This window comes from Barbus barbus (genome assembly GCF_936440315.1).
Source record: "Barbus barbus genome assembly, chromosome: 5".
Taxonomy (NCBI): domain Eukaryota; kingdom Metazoa; phylum Chordata; class Actinopteri; order Cypriniformes; family Cyprinidae; genus Barbus; species Barbus barbus.
Window position 1 is genome coordinate 34,632,300 of NC_136733.1, and position 23,005 is coordinate 34,655,304.

The 23,005-nt window shown below is 41.0% G+C and overlaps 1 protein-coding gene across 1 annotated transcript; it reads left to right on the forward strand.

The window, feature by feature from the left end:
* The first annotated feature begins 255 nt into the window (after positions 1-255).
* On the forward strand, positions 256-22,237 carry LOC306869818 (A disintegrin and metalloproteinase with thrombospondin motifs 15-like). Its single transcript, XM_079416738.1, has 8 exons — positions 256-1,382; positions 11,257-11,389; positions 13,104-13,271; positions 15,925-16,211; positions 16,635-16,812; positions 16,987-17,162; positions 20,649-20,824; positions 21,294-22,237. The coding sequence occupies exons 1-8, from the start codon at positions 444-446 to the stop codon at positions 22,111-22,113; spliced, it is 2,877 nt and encodes a 958-aa protein (XP_079272864.1). The 5' UTR covers positions 256-443; the 3' UTR covers positions 22,114-22,237.
* Positions 22,238-23,005: the final 768 nt, after the last annotated feature.

Consider the following 23,005-nt stretch of genomic DNA (forward strand, 5'->3'; position numbering starts at 1 on the left):
CATCCCCAGAGGTACCCTCTTTGTACCTTAGCCATAGCTAAGCATTCATGTGCTGCCCTCTCAAATCACAGTTTGGATGCTGTAGATGTAGTGGGAGGGAAACCCGGCTCGTGGAGCGCTGCGCGCTGAGCCACAAGTTGCTGGCTTAACCTTAAGACAAAAGGCATACCCAATGAGCGCACTTGAGCACCTCCCCAAAATCTTCTGATTGCAAGCGCTGGACGTTTACAATTGCCGCGCGCGCATAAAGGCGACAGATGAGCAGAGCCGCTTCAGTATACAGGTACAAGAAAGCCATGGATCACAGACCGGCGGATTTCACACTTTGTGGACGCGCAAAGGCAACATTTTAGTCCAACCGCTTCCTGGAATATTCTTGCGTTCACATCTCGCAGTCTTTCTCATTTTGCGCTTTTTGAATCAAAGTTTTCTCGCGCACAATCATGTTTTTGTTGCTAAGGTCAGTTCTTCTTGTTAACGTGTTCTATGTTCAATGGGAAATTGTGAATTCAATGCAGAGTCAGTTGTGCGTGCCTGTCAGACTGGATCATGTCAAGAACAATTTAGTCAGTTCTGAAGACAACACTTTGCCGCAAACAGTTGTATTCAAAATCAGTGCATTTGAACAAGATTTTGTACTCGAATTGCAGTCTGACTCCAGCTTCATTGCTCCAGCTTTCTGGACGCACACTGACGCAACTGCTCAAAATTCCGCGCACAGTAAAGATCTGAGCCGGTGTTTTTTTGCCGGTGAGGTGAATTATGATTCCTATTCCTATGCAGCGCTCAGCTTGTGCAAGGGGCTGCAGGGCGCATTTGGTTACGATGGCTGGGAATATTTCATCAAGCCGGCTTTGAACGACACCGACTGGCACGGTGTGCATGCGCATCTCATCAGCCGCAGATCTAACGCCAATCTGAGTGGAAACTCCACGTCAAGATGCGGCGTGGACAGCGGTGTGACCCAAACCGTTGCACAGTCTTTGGCGAAGTTTAAGCACCTAAAGGAACAACACAAGACTAACGTCACTATGTCAGTTCTGAAAAACCGATCGAAGAGATTTGTCTCCATTCCGCGTTATGTAGAGACATTAGTGGTGGCCGATGAATCCATGGCCAAATTCCACGGTGATGACCTCAAGCACTACGTGCTGACCTTAATGTCAGTGGCAGCTAAGCTTTACAAACACCCCACCATTCTTAACTCTATCAACATCGTGGTTGTCAAGTTTATGGTGATTAACGAGGAAGAGAAAGGACCCAAGGTTTCCGGGAACGCGGCGATGACCCTGCGTAATTTCTGCACCTGGCAGAAGAAGCTGAACAAAAACAGCGACAAGCATGCGGAGTATTGGGATACGGCCATCCTATTCACAAAACAGGTAATGTGTAATGCGTCTTTCGTCAATAGGGGGCAGTATTACAATCAACGAATCCTAGTATGATCCGGCTAATGTATCTTTGGTAATTATATCAAGATGGCTGGCAACATGAAAAAAAAAAAAAAATTGAACACCACACAGGCTGCTGCAATTTACTTACCCAATAATCAAACCAATTTAGACATGATTTATGATGACACTGTAATCACAGCTTTTAAGTCCAATGGTGAACTGCATAAGCATAAATATGGTGTTTTGATTGTGTTTATAAAAAAAACAAACAAAAAAACACATTCTTCAATGTGCTTTTACTCTAACCTAAAAGTTTTTATCCGAGCACTGGTACATAAAGCGTGGTTAAACTCTGAAATATGTTTTGTATCTCACAGAGTAATGGGCAGGTTGCAACAAGAGTGGCCTCTCCAGTTAACCTGCAGTTGCCACAGGCTTCCCATCATGTTTATTAGTGTTGTTAAGGTCATGGGTCAGGCCTGCCTTTGAGCTATTGTCTTGTATCGGCACTGCAAGTAGGAATGTGTGCTCTGAATCATCAAAGATACAACTCACGTATGCAGAATACTTAGCAGAGTGCTAAAATATTTTGCATATTGATCTCATTGAACTTTTGGAGTGTTATTTTTAATTGATAGTGTTTTAAGCAGGATTAGCCATTATAAAGTTTTGAGATTGGATGTAGAACATTTAAACAGGCTTAAACAGTGCAATCAACATTTTCACAAGATCAGATGTAGAGTAAAGTGAAGTTTTGGCAGGTTTGAGAAGATTCTTTTGGAGGTAAACAGAAATAGTGTGATCATTTGGAGGTAAAGGGATAGTTCTGAAGCCATATGATTGATTGATTGATTGATTGATTGATTTCGAATATAGTGCACTAGTAATATATATATTTTTTTAAATAGGCTCATTGAACAAACAACCTTTATTCCTTTTTACACATTATGATTATTGGGACAAATTAAATTACAAATTACAAGTTTACCATAGCGCATGGTTTGTAAACTAAAACATTCAACATTTGCATCACATGACCAGCTCCATATGACTTTTCTGATGTAGTAAACTTGCTCGGTGACCCACCTGGTACAGCCAGATTCATGTTCATCTGTTTAGAGTAAAACTGAACACACTTTTAGCAGCACTCAGTGGACTTTGAAACACTTTGAAAGTGTTGCAAAACATACAAGAAACAATGCAATATTATTTTGCAGAAAAATCACTGGCACTGTTTTCCAGTAAACCTAGAATGAAGAATAATGCTTAAATTAAACTAAACCATACACTATTTTGATATGACTGACTGGCTTTACTGGTCACCAAATTTGTATATAATTCTGTTGATTAGTTTTGATAGCATCAACTTCCTTCAAATTGACATCTTCCTGGCCTTGTTTAACCTCACCACAGAATAAATGGTGAGTTGTTTCAATTTATTTTGGTACTGTTATTAGCTGGTTGTCAGTGACATTGACCAGGGCAATATTGAGGAATGGCTGCACAAAGCTTAGTATTCAGTCCTCAGATTATGATTTTACTCACACATAAACCCCTGCTTTGTACCGATTCACCCATGAATGCTGTCAGCTGTTTTTTAGGAACACTCATATGTGTGAAAACATTTCCAGCTCCAAAACTGCCAGATGAGCACAACCATTGTATCCTCTTGTAATCTGCTGCAGTTACACATGACCTGAGCTGGACATCCAGACCAGTCATGTCTGCCTAGTCTGGATGACAGCTGTAGTGAATCATTCTGAGGGGAGTAAATGTTTTATTCTTTCTGCTCCAAAGGGAACTTATGAAGCATTTTAGCAAGAGAGCACAGTTACTCCCTACATTCTTCCACTCATTATGTTCATTACTCCCTGCGGACAGAGAGAGATTGTCGGGTTTCTCCGTGGTCTTGGATGACTCAAGATGAGTTGGAGAGGCGCTAGACTTGTACATCTGCTAACCTATATAAAATAAATGTTTCCAATCTGAGTATGGTGTGATTATGCAAGTCTGCATAAATAATACAGAGAGAAAATGAATGAAATTACACATATAAATTGATGGACAAATGAATGAATGGATGGATGATGATTGGTTAGATGAATTAATGGATAGATAAGTAAACTGTATGTAAACTAAGATATATTGCGGATATAAAAATGTAGATTCACATTGTTTACTCATTTAATGCACTGCAACCTATTGTATTAAATAGCTAAAAAGGAATATTAGCAAACAGACAATTTTTTTATGTGCTAGTTGCTGTTTTCCATTCAATTAAAATAAATGGGGACAGTTTTAAAGCTCAAAAAGACATGAAAAGTAGCTCTTATGACTCATGCCTTTCATGTCTTCTTAAGACATAGCTTCGAGTAAGAAAAAGAAAAGTTGTTATTCACCTTCTTGAGAGACTTGATGAGAGAGAGAAGTACTGATTTGTGAGCGAAACATTCTTTTGAGTCAGATCTCATCAATAAATCGGTTGATCAGGTTCACAAAGCAGGTTTTTAATAATGTGATCACAAATGAGATTGATCCAGTTCTTGACTTCACGAGGACTAACATTTTGGACTGGCCCTCTCATGAAACTATTATATAACTTTAAATGACTTAAAATAAATTGTACATTATGGTTATTTTGCATCCTTGTTGAAGTTTTAAAGTGCCTTGTACTTTAATGGAAAAGTGTTACCAGTACACTTTTGTGTTCAGCTGAAGAAAAAAGTCAAATGGGTGAGTAAATGATGACAGAACTATTTCTTTAAGCTGTTTATGTCAGCAAGGCCAATGTATACAAAAGAGGTAAAGGGAGTTTCATACAGGACTATGGGAGATACACTAATGGGAAGTGTCCAGTTTCGTGGGGAGCTTCCCCTAACCACAGTCCCAGTTGCAAGCGATCTGACTCTTCTTTACCCCTCTTTCTCCTCCTACCCCCTTTCAGTCTGTTTCCCATTACTAGTATTTAATGAGGGAGAGGCTGAGGGTGGTGAAGAGAGGGAAAAGCATGAAAAAAGCATGAGAAAAAACGTCTCAGGTTACGTATGTAACCCTGGTTCCCTGAAGGGAACGAGACGCTGCGTCAAAACGCTAGGGCAACGTCTTCAGCGTGACCGCGCTCTGAATCACGTGTGTAATCTGTCCAATGGAAGGGCGAGACGTCACGGGCGGGTGACGTAATCGACCAGGAAGCATAAAAGCACGTGCGGTAGAACCGCCGTTTGCTTCTAGGAATGAAGCAACCGCTCGCAGGGATGCCGGAATATGGCCTCGAGACGCAGCGTTCCTTCAGGGAACCAGGGTTACATACGTAACCTGAGACGTTCCCTTCCAGGAACTCGAGCTGCGTCGAAACGCTAGGGGAACGAGATGCCCACACCTCCAGACTTCCAAGTCCCTGCCCTGTGTGTGTCCCTCAGGAGCACAACGAGGGCGAGAGAAAAAAGGCCACGAGTGGCTAAAGGTGGACGATAGTGCCCGCCTGTGAGAGGAGATCTCTCCTGACAGGAATCTCCCATGGAGAGCCGTCGAGGAGAGAAATTAGGTCCGAGAACCATACTCGGCCCGGCCAAAACGGTGCTACCAGTAGTAGACTGACCTCGTCCTGGCGCACTCTCCCCAGAACTCCCGGGAGCAGAGCAATCGGGGGAAAGGCATACAGACGAAGTCTCGGACAAGTCTGTACCATAGCATCCAGACCCAGTGGAGCTGGATGACCCCGGGCCTCAGCCCCTGCCTCGACAGGATGTCTGCTCTCCATGGTGGTTTCTTAGGTCTGGGGGAAAGTGTTTGAGTGCTTGAAGCATGGCCAGCATTGCCATCCTCTTGAGATGGCGACCACTCCACAGACCGCGGGCAGGGTGGCCACTCATGACCGCTCCCAAACCGGTGAGAACGACACCTCGATGTCAAATCACCAACTGCTCCGATTGAGCTAGTATCAACCAATCGTTGATGTAAAAGTGCGGGGTGAGAGTGCAAGGCCAACGGGAAGAACCCGATATTGGTAAGCTTTGCCCCCAAAAGCAAACCTCAGGGACTTCCTGTGAGTGGGAAGGATGGAGATGTGGAAGTATGCGTCTTTTAGATCTAATGTGACAAACCAGTCCTCGGACTTGATCTGAGATACTTACCTGTTTGAGTTTTGAGCATCTTGAACTTCAGTCTGCTGACTGAGCGGTTCAACTGACGCAGATCTAAAAAGGGACGCAACCCTCCATCCTTCTTCTGAACAATGAAGTACCGGCTGTAGAACCCGGGCTCTCTTTCATGAGGAGGGACCACCTCGATGGCCTCCTTCCTCAAAAGTGTGTCTACTTCCTGTTCCATGACCAGAGCCTGCTCGGGGCCCACCAACGGTGGGAATCACCTCGTTGAAAGGCGGCGGCAGAGCGCCGACTGAATACGATAGCCTTTCTCTACAGTACACAGGACCCACTGAGACACATTTAGCAGTAGTTTCCAGGCTGCCAGATGGCCTACTAAGGGAACCAGTCTCTCGAGACTGGCCTCTGATGTACTCAGAGCTGCTGAGTCGGTGCCCTGAAGAGGAGGACCGGCAGGAGACGGCCGAACCAGGAGCTCTAGAGACCCCTGCGGGGGTGGCGAGCTTCTCAGCTCCGCTACACTTCGGGGCGGAAATAACTGAAAGCAGCGCTCGCTTTAGCCAGCTGCACCCTGGAACTCTAGCAGGGTTGGCAGACTGGTCTCCGGGGGGCACTGGGGGAGACGGACACCGTAAAATGAGGTGTAACCCGCTCGTCCCCAGGGACCTGCACTCATAAGTCCTGGGCCATAGCATCAGGACTGCCTCAGTTGAAACCTCCTATTGAACGACGGTCCTCAGACCCGCATCATTCCTAGGAAGATCAGGCTGATAGAACCAGAACCTGCAAGGCAGGACTCAATGAGACACGCTTGGCATGCTTTTTTTTCACATCGCCAAGTGCCTCCCTCGAGAGCTGACTATGCGTGCTCTGCACTCAAGCAGACCACACACGGACTGTGTGCATCCCCAGCAGTGATATAACATTTGCAGGGAGGAACATACAGCCTGTAATGCGATCTACACTCGCCCAAGTGTGATCTACACTGTAATGCGATCTACACTCGCCCATTGTGGAGCTTATTTCAAGTGATTGTGCTTAGGGACAAACAACACTAAATAAAAGTCACAACACAGATTGACAGACACACACACAGAGTAGCGGTTGCTGAATGACAAAAAGCAAACGCCGGTTCCACCGCACGTGGTTTTATGCTTCCTGGTTGATTACGTCACCCGCCCGTGACGTCTCGCCCTTCCATTGGACAGATTACATACGTGATTCAGAGCGCGGTCACGCTGAAGACGTTCCCCTAGCGTTTCGACGCAGCTTGAGTTCCTGGAAGAGAACCTATGTGCTCGCTGTGTCCAGGCCCACCTGCTGCAGAGCTCCAATCCCAGCTGCAGCTTGAGAGTAAAACAGCATATCTTTCCATTCAGGTTGTTCAGTAATGACCTCATTTTCTGTCAAATGATGTAGTGGCATCAAAACCAGCAGTGGATTATTGTGCATATTTTTAATCACCAATTAAATATTATGGCAGCAAATATGTTTTTTAATAAGTACATTTGTTGCAAGAAACAAGAAAAGTCTCAAAATGAGTCACTGCTGGCCAGTCATGCAAAAATGCAACAGTTCATGTTTAATAAAAACCAGAGCAAGAATTGTAACTAGGCCACTGTTGCAAGAGAGAGGCCGAGAGTCATGCTATGGCAACATGAAATGTAACCATTACAACAGTGACACAAGATAAATTTACAAAGCTCTACATGCAACTGCAGCACAAGAAATACAGTTCACAGTGTTCATGTGTAATAGCATTAAATTCATAGTATCAAAAATTAATGAACCTGCTTCAAAGAATCAAATGAACTACCGTTGTTAGCCACCCAGAAAATATTGCTTCCTTTGGCGTTGAACAAGCTGATGTAATTTAATCTACTTTATATTGTAAAATTAGCTTTTTGTGTACATTCAATATGCAAATTGCACATTCTATTGAGGGCTTTTGTTTGGTTGTAAATATATGTATAATCATATACTTGACGTTCCATGTAGAGCATTACTGGTATTTTATAATGGATCCTTGTGTTATGTAATTTAGGTAATTGGGAACAGCAAGCCAGTTGAAAAGTTTCACTCAGCTGTTCATCACAGAGACAGAAAGGCACATCTGCAGTTTACTGGCATTTTCTAAATACAGCCATTATCATAGGCATTTGTTCTTTATCTGAGGCACTAATAAATAATGAAGCATTTGAGTTGATAGCCTATGAATTATCCTTTAAGAGTTAAGCATTTACAGCACTTCACTTTTAAAAAAAATAATTAAAATATAGGACCCCCAACCACATCTGTTTATCTCAGACACAACAACGAGTCTATAGCATTTATTTGCAAAATACTGTATATCAATGCTAGTTCCAACTAAAGTTACCAGCAACAAATCACATTTGCACAATCTGCCTTCTCAATACATTCCTTGGCTGGCAAACTAAAAGTAACCAACAGCCTTCTCCTATTTTTATATAACAACATATTTGATTTGAAAATGATCACTAGCTTGGGGCTTGTTGACTGCCATGTGAGTTTGTTTTTTTGCAGTTCATGTGGTTCTGAAGTTTGTCACATGGTACAATTCGAAATAAACTTTCTCATTGCGCTTGTTGGAACAGCATAAAATAACAAGATTGCAAAAACTAAATGCCTCAAAGATTGTTGCAATCATTAGAAGAAACATCTCATTTTTTTTAAATACTGAAGAACTACAATGTAAATTGCTATGCGGCCTGTATTTAATTATGTGCTTGTTTGCACAGACACTCTGCTGGAAGTGTACATCTACCCGGGTGGCCAACCATATAACCACTACCTCCCCACAGGGGTAGTGTTAGATAGTTTATCAGAGAAAGTACAACAACGATATAGACAGAAAGTGCGAAGGAAGGCAAGAGTTAGTGAGAGAGGGGAAAAGAGAGAAATGCACATATGGAACAGTTTGGATTTTATAAAGGCATAATGAAAGTCGTATGTTTGCTATGTTGGATGCCAATTGGGTCAGCGCTGCTTGTGGAGAGTATGGGCAAGTTTCCCCTCCTGTTTTGCAGAGGATAAAGAGCTTTCTTCCCAAACATGGAGATTGGATAAAAAACAATTGATAGATAAGTTAACTGAAATGACTTGGAAGTCTGCTCTCATTGCTTATCTAACATTATCGGTGCACAGGACCATTAGCTAAACCAGAACCTGAAATGGTCTGATTCAGTTTCCTCCACCTGGCACAGGCAGATGGCTACAATCCAAAAGGCCCATACCTTATTTTATAACCCAAGCATGTCATCAGACATTTGGAGTCTGAACTCTGGGGGAAGGGAGTGAATAAATGTGGAAAATTGTAAAATGAATTCACTGGGTACAATGGAGTAATAAATTGATCAGATAACATCTTAAATAGTTGCTAAATATATTACATAGAAAAAAAACAAAAACATCAATCGCATCTGATTTTTTTCTTCCTATTCCATCCAACAATGCATAACATTTTAAATCCCGGTCACATAAGTACAAGTTTGTCAGGACAGGGTCCGGGTCTACAGTGTTTCTTATTTCTAATGTTTCCACTAAACAAAACCTGGGAAGAAAATCATGTTATTTCAATGTCATTTTCATTTGATTTAAGAACTTCCAAATTCTAATAATAAATTAAACTATTATCCTCACAGCTGAACTGCTGTTGATGTATGAATAAGATGCAGAGTTTGGGCCAAAAAGGAACTGTTCATGAAATTGTCCATGAATGTTTGTAATAGTTTCTGGATAGTAGTCTAGACGTTTAGAAGTTTCTGGACTACATATGACCAAAGTAACAACCTAAACACCATAGCTGTGAACAACCACAATGGTCCATGTTCTTTAGTAATACAATCAGCAAGCCATCTGCTTCTAGATTTGTTTGTGTACGTTTGTAATGAGCACTAATGTAAAGTTAAAAACTCTTGTGCTATAAGCAGCTGGTGTTAAGGCAGTGATGACTAGAGTTATTTAGAAAGAGAGCTCACACCTTTCCTGCTACATGCATTTGTGGGAAGAGATCATGTTGCCTTCATTTAATAAAAGCCTACATTTCGAAAATTTGGCAATGTTGCTGTGTTTTCTTCCTGTGAGTGTAGAGTCAGGTCTCAGAGTGAGTCACATTTTGCCTAACTAAACTAAACTAAACAGAATTTACTGGTGGATGACTTTTTTACAGACTTGTGTTTGTTTCATTAACAATTTATTTTGTCTTGGGAAAAAATATTATTGCAATTGTTATCCGCACAAAATTATGTCTTAAGAATACACTCCCGACCAATATGTTGATATGCTGACTACATGGAAGCACTTGGATGTGGTGAATGTCAAGGTATCCTTCATCAAAAGGTCTAAAAAGACTAGGGAGACTTTATGATTAGCCCCATGATGATTCTTGGGAGTTAGCAGCTGGATTCACATAACATTAAGAAATGCAGAGAGAATTAGAGAAGTAAAATATAAGAATACCAGATGAAACACTGTGTCCTAGTACGCATGGGTGTTTACTAAAAACCTTTTTGATGGTTATGTACGAGTAACATGTCACACTGACTTGGAGCTTCATCCTAGACATTGTGATTTATGTAGTCAAACATGTCAGAGCCTTTGGGGTTCTGAGAGCACAATGTGTTTTTGTGTGTTAAATGAGTTATACTGTTTCTCCTAAATGTGGTGAAGCTTCTGTTCCCTTTAAGTGTGTTGTGGCCAGAGAGAAACTCTATGTTTAATGCTAAGGTTACGTCAAAGTTAGTCCTTTTTTGGGAATTGGTATAGGGTGTTGCACCATGGGACAAGGTTGACCAGCAAACCTGCTATTATGATGTTGATTCAGTAAGGCGCAACAGATATTTTGAGCAAATCCATTTTAAAAAGTAGTAACACAATATAGGTCAGTCGGAAATTCTTTTGGACTGAGATACTGTATTTTATACCAATAGTAATTAGAGCTATTTTGGGAATGTGAAATATTTCCATGTCAATTAAAAGCACATTCTTCTAGCTACCTATTTCCTATTTTTCACTCACTGTTTCTCACTCAGTGCTAGTGTAATTCTTCAGTTAAGTTTACTGACTTATTTGTGTTGTCCATTTTTTATTGTTATTATTATTATTATTAATATATAACTTTACACCAGGATTTATATCCAGTGATTGAAACAATATGCATTGGTTGATTTGCCCAGCAGCATCACCAATTTAAATAATAGCAAAATATTCAGTGGTTAATTTAATCTAAATATTTTAGTTTTAGATACGCACTGAAGTGTAGTATAAACACTTCAGTGCGTTTAAAATGTAAATTTTTATAAAAAAAGTTACGAATTTAAATTACACTTGCCTTTTTATGGGTTAAATATGAAAAAATAAAAATAATTATAATAATTTGTACTAACATTGTCTTGTAATTACAAAACCAATCATGGCAACACTTTAGATTAGGAAACACATTCACTATTAACTAGAGTTTTCGCTGAAACTCCAAATTTGCAGCTTATTAATAGTAGTTGTTAAGTTAAGGTATTGGGTTACGGGATCTAGAATATGGTCATGCAGAATAAGGTATTAATATGTGCCTAATAAGTACTAATAAACTGTCAATATGCGATTAAGATGCATGCTAATAAACTACTAGTTAATAGTGAGAATTGTTCCTTAAAATAAAGTGTTACACAAATCCCCATCTAGAATGTTATAAATTTAGAAAAGAATGATGACCACAATTTGTTTATGTTCTACGGATCTAGGATCTGTGTGGAGCCTCAACATGTGACACACTGGGTATGGCAGATGTTGGCACCATGTGTGATCCCAAGAGAAGTTGTTCTGTGATTGAAGATGATGGGTTGCCATCTGCCTTCACTACTGCCCATGAGCTTGGTAAGTGTAAACAGATGTATAAAGCACAACTGTAGGGTTCTGGCAATTAAAATCACATTCATTTTCTCCATTGAGAAATTGATTTTTAATGACAAAATGTAAACCTTTCAAGAGAGACCTATAGTACCATGAGCTACAAGATTGTTAAACAATGATGTATGCTTCTGTATAAGCCACAAATCAGCAAGATTCAATAAAAAAAATATATAGTAACTAGTTAATCTTCTGTTAAAAAATTGCATTATCCATAATTCCTGTCTCTTTTCAGGGGGTCAAGATTTGACTGACTAGCAGTATGCCCCTGTTTTTAAAATATGTTAATATCTTGTAATAAACTTTAAGGGGCCATGAACTGCCTTTGGGTTTTTATTTTGTACTGTTCTCTGAGGTCCACTTATAATTTTATCAAGATTTTTACATCAAAAAACATAATCATTTAGAAGTAATCGATTTTCTGTCCTGTTTTTAACCTCCCTCATCGGAACACTTGAATAGGCGTGGTGGATTGTAGACTCGTAAGACTCGCCCACTGCTATGATTGGCTAACACTTGTGTATTTGACATCATACATTTCTCATAGATGTACGCTGCTTTGATTTAGGTGAAAAACTCAGTACATAAATACTCAGTACATATCAAACGATCTGTAATAACAGACAAAGCAATAGTGACCACGTAATGAAAACAGTTACTCGCACTTGTGAAATCAGCACATCATTATCTTTTAGTTTCAGTCTTTCTGAAAATCCCATACTGAATCATGCCTTGTTTGTAAACGAATCCACGGTAAAATTATGCAAACAAAGGACCAAGTTCTTAATGACGTGGTCTAGAACTTCATTAAAAATACAGAGTTCTGGCATGAAACTCTACATCAGGGGTAGGCAACGTCGTCCTATGAGTGCCGCTGTTCTGTAGAATTTAGCTCCTGTTTAGCTTGCCTACGCCTGCTCTAGATGGTGCAGTCCGATAGGTCTAACTCAATCTGACCTAATGACATCATCACATGGCACAGCTGATTGGTTCTCTCCTGTATTGGTAGCCAATGAGCTCGATGCTCAACATTCAAATATATGACTAGTGCTTGCTGTAGTAGTTTGTAGCGTGCTTCAGAATCCCAGACAGTCTACTAATACTCTAATGACTGCTAGTTGACATTTAATTGCAAAGTTACTTACTGTTAGTAGAATGTCTAAAGTGGACTATTGAAATAAAGTGTTACCGCCTATTGCATTATCATTTATTATATTTGGAGGTGCTGAAATCTCCTAACTGAATGCTTGCTAACCCTACTCAAAATGTGGGTCTAGAACCAGTAATTGCAGCATCCCAAATCTTTTGGAGGATCTCCACAACATTGTCCCAGAGATGATGTTCATTCAGTTTAGATTAGCTCAGTGGAGCAGCTGAGGAAAGATAAGCTCTATTGAAGTGGCTTGTTTCCATGTAGGAAACCTCATAGGCGGGTTTGCAAAAGTTTCCTCTCAAGGCCAGGGAGGAAATGTGGGGAGATGTTGGAGGTATTGTAGAAGTGACTCAGCATAGCTGTGGTCTGACTGCTGACAGGAAAATTGTATTGGAATGATTGGTGATTTAAAAGGCAAAAATCTAAATTTACATTTGGATAATTTCTAGAGATGGTTAATTTGCATCAGTGTAAAGTGCTGACACACACTGCATTTTTCTCCTCTCCTTTACTCCTTGATCGCTACAGGACATGTCTTCAATATGCCACACGATAATGTTAAGGCATGTGAGGAAGTGTTTGGCAAGCTGCAGGACAATCACATGATGTCTCCCACTCTGATCCGGATCAACCGCACCAGTCCCTGGTCACCATGCAGTGCTGCCATTATCACTGACTACCTGGACAGTGGACATGGTAAGTAAAAAAAAAAGCGATACTGTGCATTTCCTATAGACCTACACTTAGGGTGCTGTCACATCTGTAGTTCGGTTCATTTGGTCCGGACCAAAGGCAAAGAATTATACATTGTAGCTATTTTGAGCCGTTTTGGTTCCTTTTCACACCACACTGTTCTGCTCTGGTCCGAACCAGTTGAAACGAACCAAAATGCAGTCACGTGACAACATCCGCTTCACTTGTTGGCTAGATCTGTCTTGCATTCCCTAAACTTCTTTTCAATTGGTCAGAAAGAGCGTGCGGGAAAATTTCAACAGTGCTCCCGGAAGTAAACAAAGACAGGACTAAAATGCAGCAGACAGCACACTGCTATTTTGAGGCTCCGCACCTCGTCAAAACCCCAAGATTGTCCGCGACCTGCCATGCTAAACTGCAAACTGTCAACAAACACTTCCTCATCCCATAATGCACAGCTCAGCTGACTACGGCAGCTGGTTTAGTCCAAAAATGCGCATTTCTTTTTGCAATTGGGTCTGTTTGAGGTCGGATCGCGTTCTCATCACAAACGAACCGCTCCAGGGTTCGTTTGAAAGCGTGCCGAGACCACCTCTTCAAGGAGGTCTCGGTACACTTGTTTGGTCCGCTTTTGGTGCGCACCCGAGTGCGATTGCTGCTTTCTCACCTGCCCAAATGAACCGCACTAAGGGAAAACGAACTCTAGTGCGATTCAACCAAACTAAATGAGGCAGGTGTGAACATCGCTCACATCTCATTCAAAAAGATACTCCCATCCCGTAGCATGACGCAGTTGGTCACGAGACACACGAGCCAATAGCCTTTCACAACAGCATAACGCAATCAATCACGAGACATGCAAGAGCCAATGGCATTTCACAACCAAAGCTCACGTAAGGCTTCTTCTGGCGGCATTTTTTGAATTCATGCACAGACTGCAGCAGCACACAGGAAGTCTTTACAGCTGACGGAGACGGCGATCGCGTCTGTTCCTCTCACAAATCAATTGTTTTGCCTCGGAAGACTTGGAATATTAATACTTTTTAAATAAATTACAACGGTAGTTGTATCTGCCTGCTATATCTTGTGTTTTATTGACAGATGGTAGGTTTAGGGGCAGGGGTTGGGTTATGTGCTCATAAATGTGTAAATAATGTAATATAAATAAAACTGTTTTGACTGTTTACATTGAAAAATCACACCCCTACATATATGCAATAATGGCAATGTTATTATCCAATATATTATTTAATTATGACGATAAAATTCTCAGTATCGCGTCGCATATTTACGCTAAGGGTTTCCTATTTAAAACAACGGAGGACCCTTCACGTCGAAAAGTGACGCTAAAGGGGTACCTTGAGCGTCAAGAAGCGAAGCCAAAATGGTCCTGACCAAGCTTCAATTATGTGACGAGTTGGGATGAGACTGTTGTTGCATAATGCCATATAACACTATTTTTTGACAAATGATTAATCTATGCTGAAATTTGCCTTTAAATATGTTTAGATCAAAGTGTAGTGTGTTTAGTTTAAAAACATTTATTTTCTATTTTAAGTTCTAGAAAACAAAATAATGCGCAATAAAGAATTTATTGATTGCATTAGTGTAGAATGAAGTTACATTTTAATGTGAGGGTTGGAGCAGCTTGGCTGTTTGTACTCTGTAAAAAGGATTGAATTTTCTTCTAAAAGAAAATAATACATTGAATCAGCAATGATGCATTAAATGAATGAGAGTAAATACATTTATAATGTTTGACATACATACAGTAAATAAAATTCTAATAAATGCTGTTCTTTTGAAATTTATATTAATCAAAGAATTCAGAAAAAATGGATCACAGTTTCAAAAAAAATATTATGCTGCATAGCTGTTTTTAACGTCGATAAGAAGTTATTCTTGAGCGCCAAATTAGTATATCAAAATGAATTCTGAAGGATCATGTGACACTGAAGACTGAAGTAGCTGCTGGTGAAAAGTCATCTTTGATCACAGCAATAAATTACATTTTAAAATATATGAAAATAGAAAACAGTTATTTTAAGTTGTAATAATATTTCACAGTATTACTGTTTTTACTGTAATGCAGCCTTGGAGGGCATAAGAGACTACTTTCAAAAACAAACAAAACTGATCCCTTTTGAATTGTAGTGTATATGAGTGTGCTCAGGGCTAGTAGAGCGATGGGTGAGTCTGGGTTTAACATCTCAGTGTTGGTGCTTTCTGAAAAGTTGTCTTCAAAGAAATAGACATCCCAAGGCCAGCCTACGTTACAGTTTGCAGATCAAAATTTTTGTTGAAACAGTGTGGCGAGTGACGTAACTGTTTGACTGGAGTGTTTCTGTGAAGGTTTACAGTGGGGTCACTGGGGGATTCAGAACCCCTCTCAGGGCTGATATTTGCCCTCTGTAGACGAAGACATGTATATATACACTTACATCTCTGATAAACAAAAATCTAAAGCAAATATATCATGCCCACACTCCAGTAATCTAGTCAAACTTTAGTTTCGTACTGCAATAACCCATACTTATTGAATATTTTAATAAAGAATTACACGTAAATTGAGTGTAAACAAAAGTCTCTAAAGTGTTATAAATACAATTTCATAAAACTGTGTGTAACATTCTCTTATTATTTGACATCTTTGCAGGCGATTGTCTGCTGGATCAACCTCAGAAACCGTTAGCTCTTCCAGATGTGCTCCCAGGTGCATCGTATGGTTTGGAGCGGCAGTGTGAGCTTGCCTTCGGTGCCGGCTCAAAGCCGTGCCCGTTCATGCAGGCACCATGTCAGCGCTTGTGGTGCACAGGAAAGACCCGCGGGCAACTGGTGTGCCAGACAAGACACTTTCCATGGGCAGACGGAACCAGCTGCGGGGACGGTCAACTCTGCATGAGGGGCACATGCATGGACAAACAGGAGATCCCTAAAAATAAGGTACCTTCACACATCTACAGTAACCCCAAATACTTGGATGGATGGATGGATGGATGGACACTAAATATACAAATGTCACTGCTGTTTTAATCATGCTCACTTGCAGAATTTAGAATTGTAGACCTTTTGTTGAATGAACACATTGAACACATTTTAAAAACTCTCACTGCAGTGTAAAAGATGTCATGTGACCACAACAAAGATTTGACATACCGATGTCAGCCTGTTAAACGTACTGCACTTGACCTGTTACTGATTTATTTGCCCTGTTGCTTAGCGATCTTGCACATGACCCGTGAACGTGTTCTTGGTGGCCAAGTCATTTGGGATTTAGTAGAAATAGAGCTTGTTGTCAAAGTTTGTTCAATGTTCAAAGGTCAATTGAGTTGTGACAACTCCCCCTTCCTGTTTCTTCTGTATTAGGTGGATGGCAGATGGGGTAAATGGGGACCATTTGGTACCTGCTCCAGAACTTGTGGAGGTGGTGTGCAGCTGTCAAAGAGAGAGTGTGACAACCCTGTGCCAGTCAATGGCGGCAAATACTGCCAGGGAGTGAGGGTCAAATACCGGTCCTGCAACCTCTCCCCATGCCCTGATACAGGTTTAAATGTTTTCTATCTACACAAAATCAGCATTAGTGTAAACAAAAGTAAAGTAAACTAGGATCATTTTATTATTTGTTATAATTTATGCTTTTCCACATTGCATATGGCATTCTTGAAAATAAGAATTTCAAGAATGTGTGACACATATATCTGCTTCATTGTCTCTTTAGGCAAGAGCTACCGTGAGGAGCAGTGTGAAGCTTACAATGGGTTTAGCCTGAACACTAACCGGCTCACCCCTTCTGTTGTGTGGGTGCCCAAATATTCTGGTGTTTCGGCTAAAGATACATGCAAGCTGATCTGCAGGGCAAATGGAACAGGCTACTTCCTTGTTCTTGCACCCAAGGTGAGCAATTAACATGCTAAAAAAACAATAAAAAAAACAAAAACAATATAACATGAAGTTTGGGTTTAAGGCATCAAAAATATATATATAAATTTTAATATCAATTTCATCAGTTTATGCAGTGAACAATATAAGTTAAAATAAAAAAAATATTATAAAATAACAGGGCATATATATTATAACTAGTAGGGGTGGTATGACCAAAATTATATGACCAAAATATTAGATCATGATAGGAGTAATTTTATTTTATGGCAATGTTATTGTTAGAATATCAGACTTTAGTTTTATCTTTTTCTGTTTTATCTGCCTTTTTCTGTGTTTCCTTATTTAGTTTTGTTCCTGTTCGGTTTAGGATTCATTTGCGCATTAGTCTTGATTAGTTAACACCCATCACCTGTTCATCCCTCGTCAGCTGCACTATTTAAGTCATCTTTTCTGTTCAGTTTTTGTCCGTGATTGTATATGTTACACCCTTCTACGTCTTTGAAAGTAAAGTATATTGTTTTGATATTCCTGCCTGCCTTGTCGTGTCTTCCTACCTGGATTATACGTAACAGAATCACGGACCGAAACAGCAATGAAGCTTGGATTAGCTTCCATCAATGTCGCCCCGAGTGTCAGCGCTTCAGGGGTGACCATTTTCCTGTTCCAAGACGGACGAGACCTGGAGGAGTATGTTTTAGAGTTTGTGGACTATTGCCATCTCGACACATGTGATGACCTCACCCTAATGGAGGGATTTTGGTGCGGGCTGGATGAGGAGATCCGCTTCCTTATGCCCCAAGCTGATCCGTGCTGGATGCTGAAAAATTACATCAACTGCGCGCTGTGAATCGCTGGATCAGCATCCACCCTGGGGGAAGTGGATTCCAGCCCAGGGTCATCCCATGTGAGTGCCGACAACCCAGAGCCCTTCCGACTAACACCAATTCGCGACACGGACCTGCCAGAGCCCACCGCAGACAGAGAGCCAGAGCCTGCCGCGGTCATCAAGCCATTGCCATCAGGAGCGACAGAGCAGACGATCGCCCCGGAGCATGAGCCTCATGAGTCTGACCAGGTGCGTGAGCCGACAGCGCAAGCGACAGTGGACTTTACTGTGGAGATTGCGGGGGCTAAGGAAAGCCCCACCCATTCCACCACCGCTGAGGGTGAGTCAGAACAGGATCTAGAGGATTTAATAGACTGGTATACAGAAATACAAGTGTGTCCATCATCAGCTCACTTTGGCAAGAAATCCCATCCAACCTCCCTCTCCCACCTCCTCTGATCGGTCTTTCCCTATCCTCATTCCCCATTCGGCTGGATCCTGTCAGCCCCACTGCTCACCCTCAGCCCACCATCTGCGGTGTGGGTTCGCTGTCGGTCTGCCCAGCTCCAGCTTCATGGGCGTTGAGTCTGGAGGTTCCCTCGACTCCGCCTTCAGCCTCCGAGGCCCAGACTCCGCCTAAGTCCTGCGACCCAGCGGCCCCACCATGTCTTCCAGCTCCCTCGTCTCCACCGGATCCCGTCTGTCCACCAGCTCCACCGGGCTCCCTCGTTCCTCCGGCTCCGCCTTGGTCAGTCGTCCCCCTACCTTCACCTCGGGACTACACTCCTTTGGCTGCGCCTCGTCCCTTCGGCTCCGTTGGGCTCCTCCTTCCCTACTGCTCCACCTCAGTCCTCTGTCGCTCCGGCTCCGCCGCGGCCATCTGGATCTCCGCCTGCGCCTTGGTTGCCGAAGCCATCTGCTCCGCTTTGGACCTCCGGATCTTCGGCGTCACCCTGGCTCTTCGGCTCTCAGTCGCCGCCTCGGTCTCCACCTGCTCCGCCGCCGTCGGTTGGCTCCCTGGAGTCGTCAGCCTGTTCTCCACCATGGCTCCTCCCTCCGTCGGCTCCACCGGGGGCCGCCATAAGGACTTTTCTTCTGTTGTTTGATTAACTTGAACGACAGATAGCAGGGATATTAGACTGCTGTCACTTTAATAGCTGCCTAGATCCAATACTGTTACACGTGTTTTCTTTCTCAGCTGTTTGCTTTCACCTAAGATTTAAATTACTGTGTTTGCAAGGATACTTGCAAAGACGGCTATTTTGTCACATACAAATGAGTGTGTATTGAACCTTTCAAGGCCTATACAGCAGCAAAAATAACTCTGTTCAATACTCCCGTGCTCTATGAGCACCGTCTTCACGTGTGTACGCTTCTCTGACAGCACTCAGAAACAGTCTCTGTGTGCCTATAGTGAAATGACTTCTCTTTTGCTGCTGATTGCATTTTACTGGCTTAAAATCATTTGTTTTAAACCACAATGCTTAAAAGCACATGCAAACAATAAGTGACCTTGTAGCAAAGCAATGTCAAATTTCTACTGGTTAATCATGTCGGTTATAGCTTACTATATTAGTTAATAATACATATATAAACTAAGGTTCACATGAATTCTCTCACAGGAAATTATGAAGCTTGAGGACTTCACGGGGGACGCGGGGAATATAACTGGGTGTCTCACTTAACATAAAGTGACCTTAACACACCTTAACACCATAAAATATATTTACAATAGTTTGGTACATGAAAGGCTGCATGCAATATCAGAACAGTTATGAGTTATTAAACCTTCATCTGAGCATTTATTGAAAGGAAAAGTATCATTAAATTAAAACCATATATTACTATAGGCATGTAAAAGGAGAAAGGACTGGTGAGCATACCTGCTGTTTGGTGGCTGCTTTACACTTACGTCAGATTTAACTACAGGCAGAGTTGAGTGAGAGGAAAGATAAGGAAGGTGAATGGGCCTATCTTTGTGAGATACTGTTGCGCAGAGCGAAACTGTACAGATGCAACAGTTACGTCAAGGCTAGAGGTATGTTTATGAGACCGGGATTTGACACTGAAGAAACTATTCAGGGCTTGAACTCTTAAAGAGACAGAATGAACTCTCATCTGCTAAAGACATGTTGTGCCAAAGGCAAAAAAAATAAGAAATAATTATACAATACCAAAGACTAGACTACATTAATTGAGTAAGCCACATTTCTAATTTGAAGGTGTAGCTCATCCAAAACAAATGAGAAACAGAATAGGGGCAGAAATAGCTTAATAGTAGACTCATTTGTTTCAATGCACCCCCACACGTATTGTTATAGTTGGAAATCAGCCTGTTGTGCAAAGCTGCTCTAAAACTGAGCAATGGGAACCATTAAAGGAATTTATTTAATGTACATTTTTAATTACAAATAAAAAGAAATGTAATTTATGTATTTAAATCATCATTACACAAAAATAAAATAAATGGTTGTACAGGAATTGCCCTTCAATTTTTTTTGGTCACCATAAAATGCTACAATTATGCTTAGCACAAGATTGCTGGCATGTGCACGACACTTTATTTTCCTTTTTTGATATTGTGCAGTGCTTTGACACAATTTGCATTGTAAAAAGCGCTATATAAGTAAGGTGACTTGACATGTAAATATTTTTTTCTCTGCTTTTTATAGGTTGTTGATGGTACACCATGTTCTCCTGACTCCTCATCAGTCTGTGTCCAAGGCAAATGCATCAAGGCAGGCTGTGATGGAAAACTGGGATCCAACAAGAAGTTTGACAAGTGTGGTGTCTGTGGAGGAGATAGTAAGAACTGCAAGAAGGTCTCAGGCCTTTTCACCAAGCCAATGTGAGTGAAGTTAGGTCACACAAATAATCTTAAAATAATTCATGCATTGATTATTAACCTCATGTTTTGGTAAGCCTGGGTATCAGTACAGATTTCCTGATTTTATTTGATTCTGTTCTGTTTTGATTATTTACAGTATTTTTTTTTGTTGTTGTTTTGGTTATGATGTCCTTTATACTTATAAATCTAAAATATACAGGTAAGTGTTTGAGAATGATTTTGATTTACTAAATAATTGGTTCATAAGCGTGAATTGTTTGTTAATTGTACTACACTGCCTTTCTGTATGTTTTTGTTTCACTAAAAAGAACGGAGTAATTTTTTGTGAATCAGAAATTTCTTGCCATTATTTTTGGATATGCAGTCACAAACTCACATTCTTAGTATTTCTTTTTGGATTGGTCAACTGACGTACTAAGAAAGAAACGAATATCCCAAAATCATTCTAATGTGACCTTTCTCTTCTCAGGCATGGTTACAATTTTGTGGTCATGCTTCCTGTGGGAGCCTCTAACGTCGACATCAGGCAGCGTGGCTACAAGGGCATCGTGAGTGATGACAACTATCTTGCCGTCAAGAACAGCCAGGGCAAGTACCTGCTGAATGGAAACTATGTGGTTTCCGCCATGGAGAAGGATATTCTTGTGAAAGGGAGTCTGCTCCGCTACAGTGGAACAGTTGGCTCCTCAGAAACTCTTCAGGCTGTGAAGCCTCTGGGAGAAACCCTGGTTATTGAAGTGCTATCTGTAGGTCAGATGACACCTCCACGTATCCGCTATTCTTTCTACTTACCACGGGAGAGCAAAGAGGCCAAGGTGCAAAAGAAAGAAGAAAAGGCACGTGCTGAAAACAGTGTTCTTAGGGAAGAGGGCGGAATCAGTAAAGGTGGAAAAGAAGCGGATCTTCTTAAGGACACAATCTCATCATCGTATGTCAAAGATATTGCACCAAAACCAGGAAAGTGGGTGGCGGCTGGGTGGGACGTGTGCTCGGTTACTTGCGGTAATGGACTCCAGAGGAGGATGGTGCAGTGTCTCGGGGGAGATGGTGGGCCTGGAATGGACTGTGAGCCTGCCCAAAAGCCCAGTGCTATTCAGGCTTGTGGAGACCCTTGCCCCATGTGGGAGGTGGGCGACTGGTCCCCCTGCTCCAAGACCTGTGGGAAGTGCTTCAAACGGCGCCTGATTCGCTGCGTTACAAATGTGGGAAAGCTGCTTCCCAGGGAGAAGTGTGCAGACAAAAAGAAGCCACAGGAGCTGGACTTCTGTTCATTAGCCCCTTGTAAATAATCCGTCCCTCCATTTAATACTTCTCTACATGAACCTTCTATTTTGTCAAATTGCATATTCAGCAGAGAAAGAAAAAAGACTATATGTTCTAGTTCAAAGTTTATGTTTTGTCATCTGCCTGACAATGGGGAAAAATGGACAGCTGTGGAAACAAATTACTGATAAAAGACAGACAACTGAGGTTGTGAGATAAACAGGCTTGAACACAAATGCAGATAGTACTCTACCTCTGATTCTAACCAATCCATCACCTGTAAATCATCCAGATGAGACCAAATTCAAAATCATGCCTGATGCCATTCAAATTTGTAGGTATTTATAAGTAACGGGTACATGTACATTTTTGTATGTTTGAATATATACAATATAAATGTATTGACAGCACCTAAAGCATAAACGTATTGAAGTATGTTCTGCATTTAAAACAAGATTTTCTTTAATTCTTTATATAATTATTTTTTTTATATTAGAAATATATTTTTATAGTTATTATAATCTAATCCCACCTCTACTCTAAAGCTAACCACTTCTCATCAATGCAACAGGTCATTTTTACCACATTATACCATTTTATAGACTTTTGTCATTAATTTTACTGTAATGTTAAATTAAGTGAAAAAGCATGACAAAGAACATATTAATTTAATTAATGAAATGCAGTAAAATCAATATATTCAATATTCTATAAATCTAAAAGGATTTTTAAACATTTGTATGCCTATAAATCATTTGTATGTAAAATGTTTATATTTTAGATGCTGTTAATATGTCAATAATGTACATGTCTTTGCAAGCATATGAAAATGTATGTGATAGAACCACACTATACGAATACCTGTGATTACTAATGAGAACACTTTGGACATTGCCATCCAAGTCCAAAACAACAGTG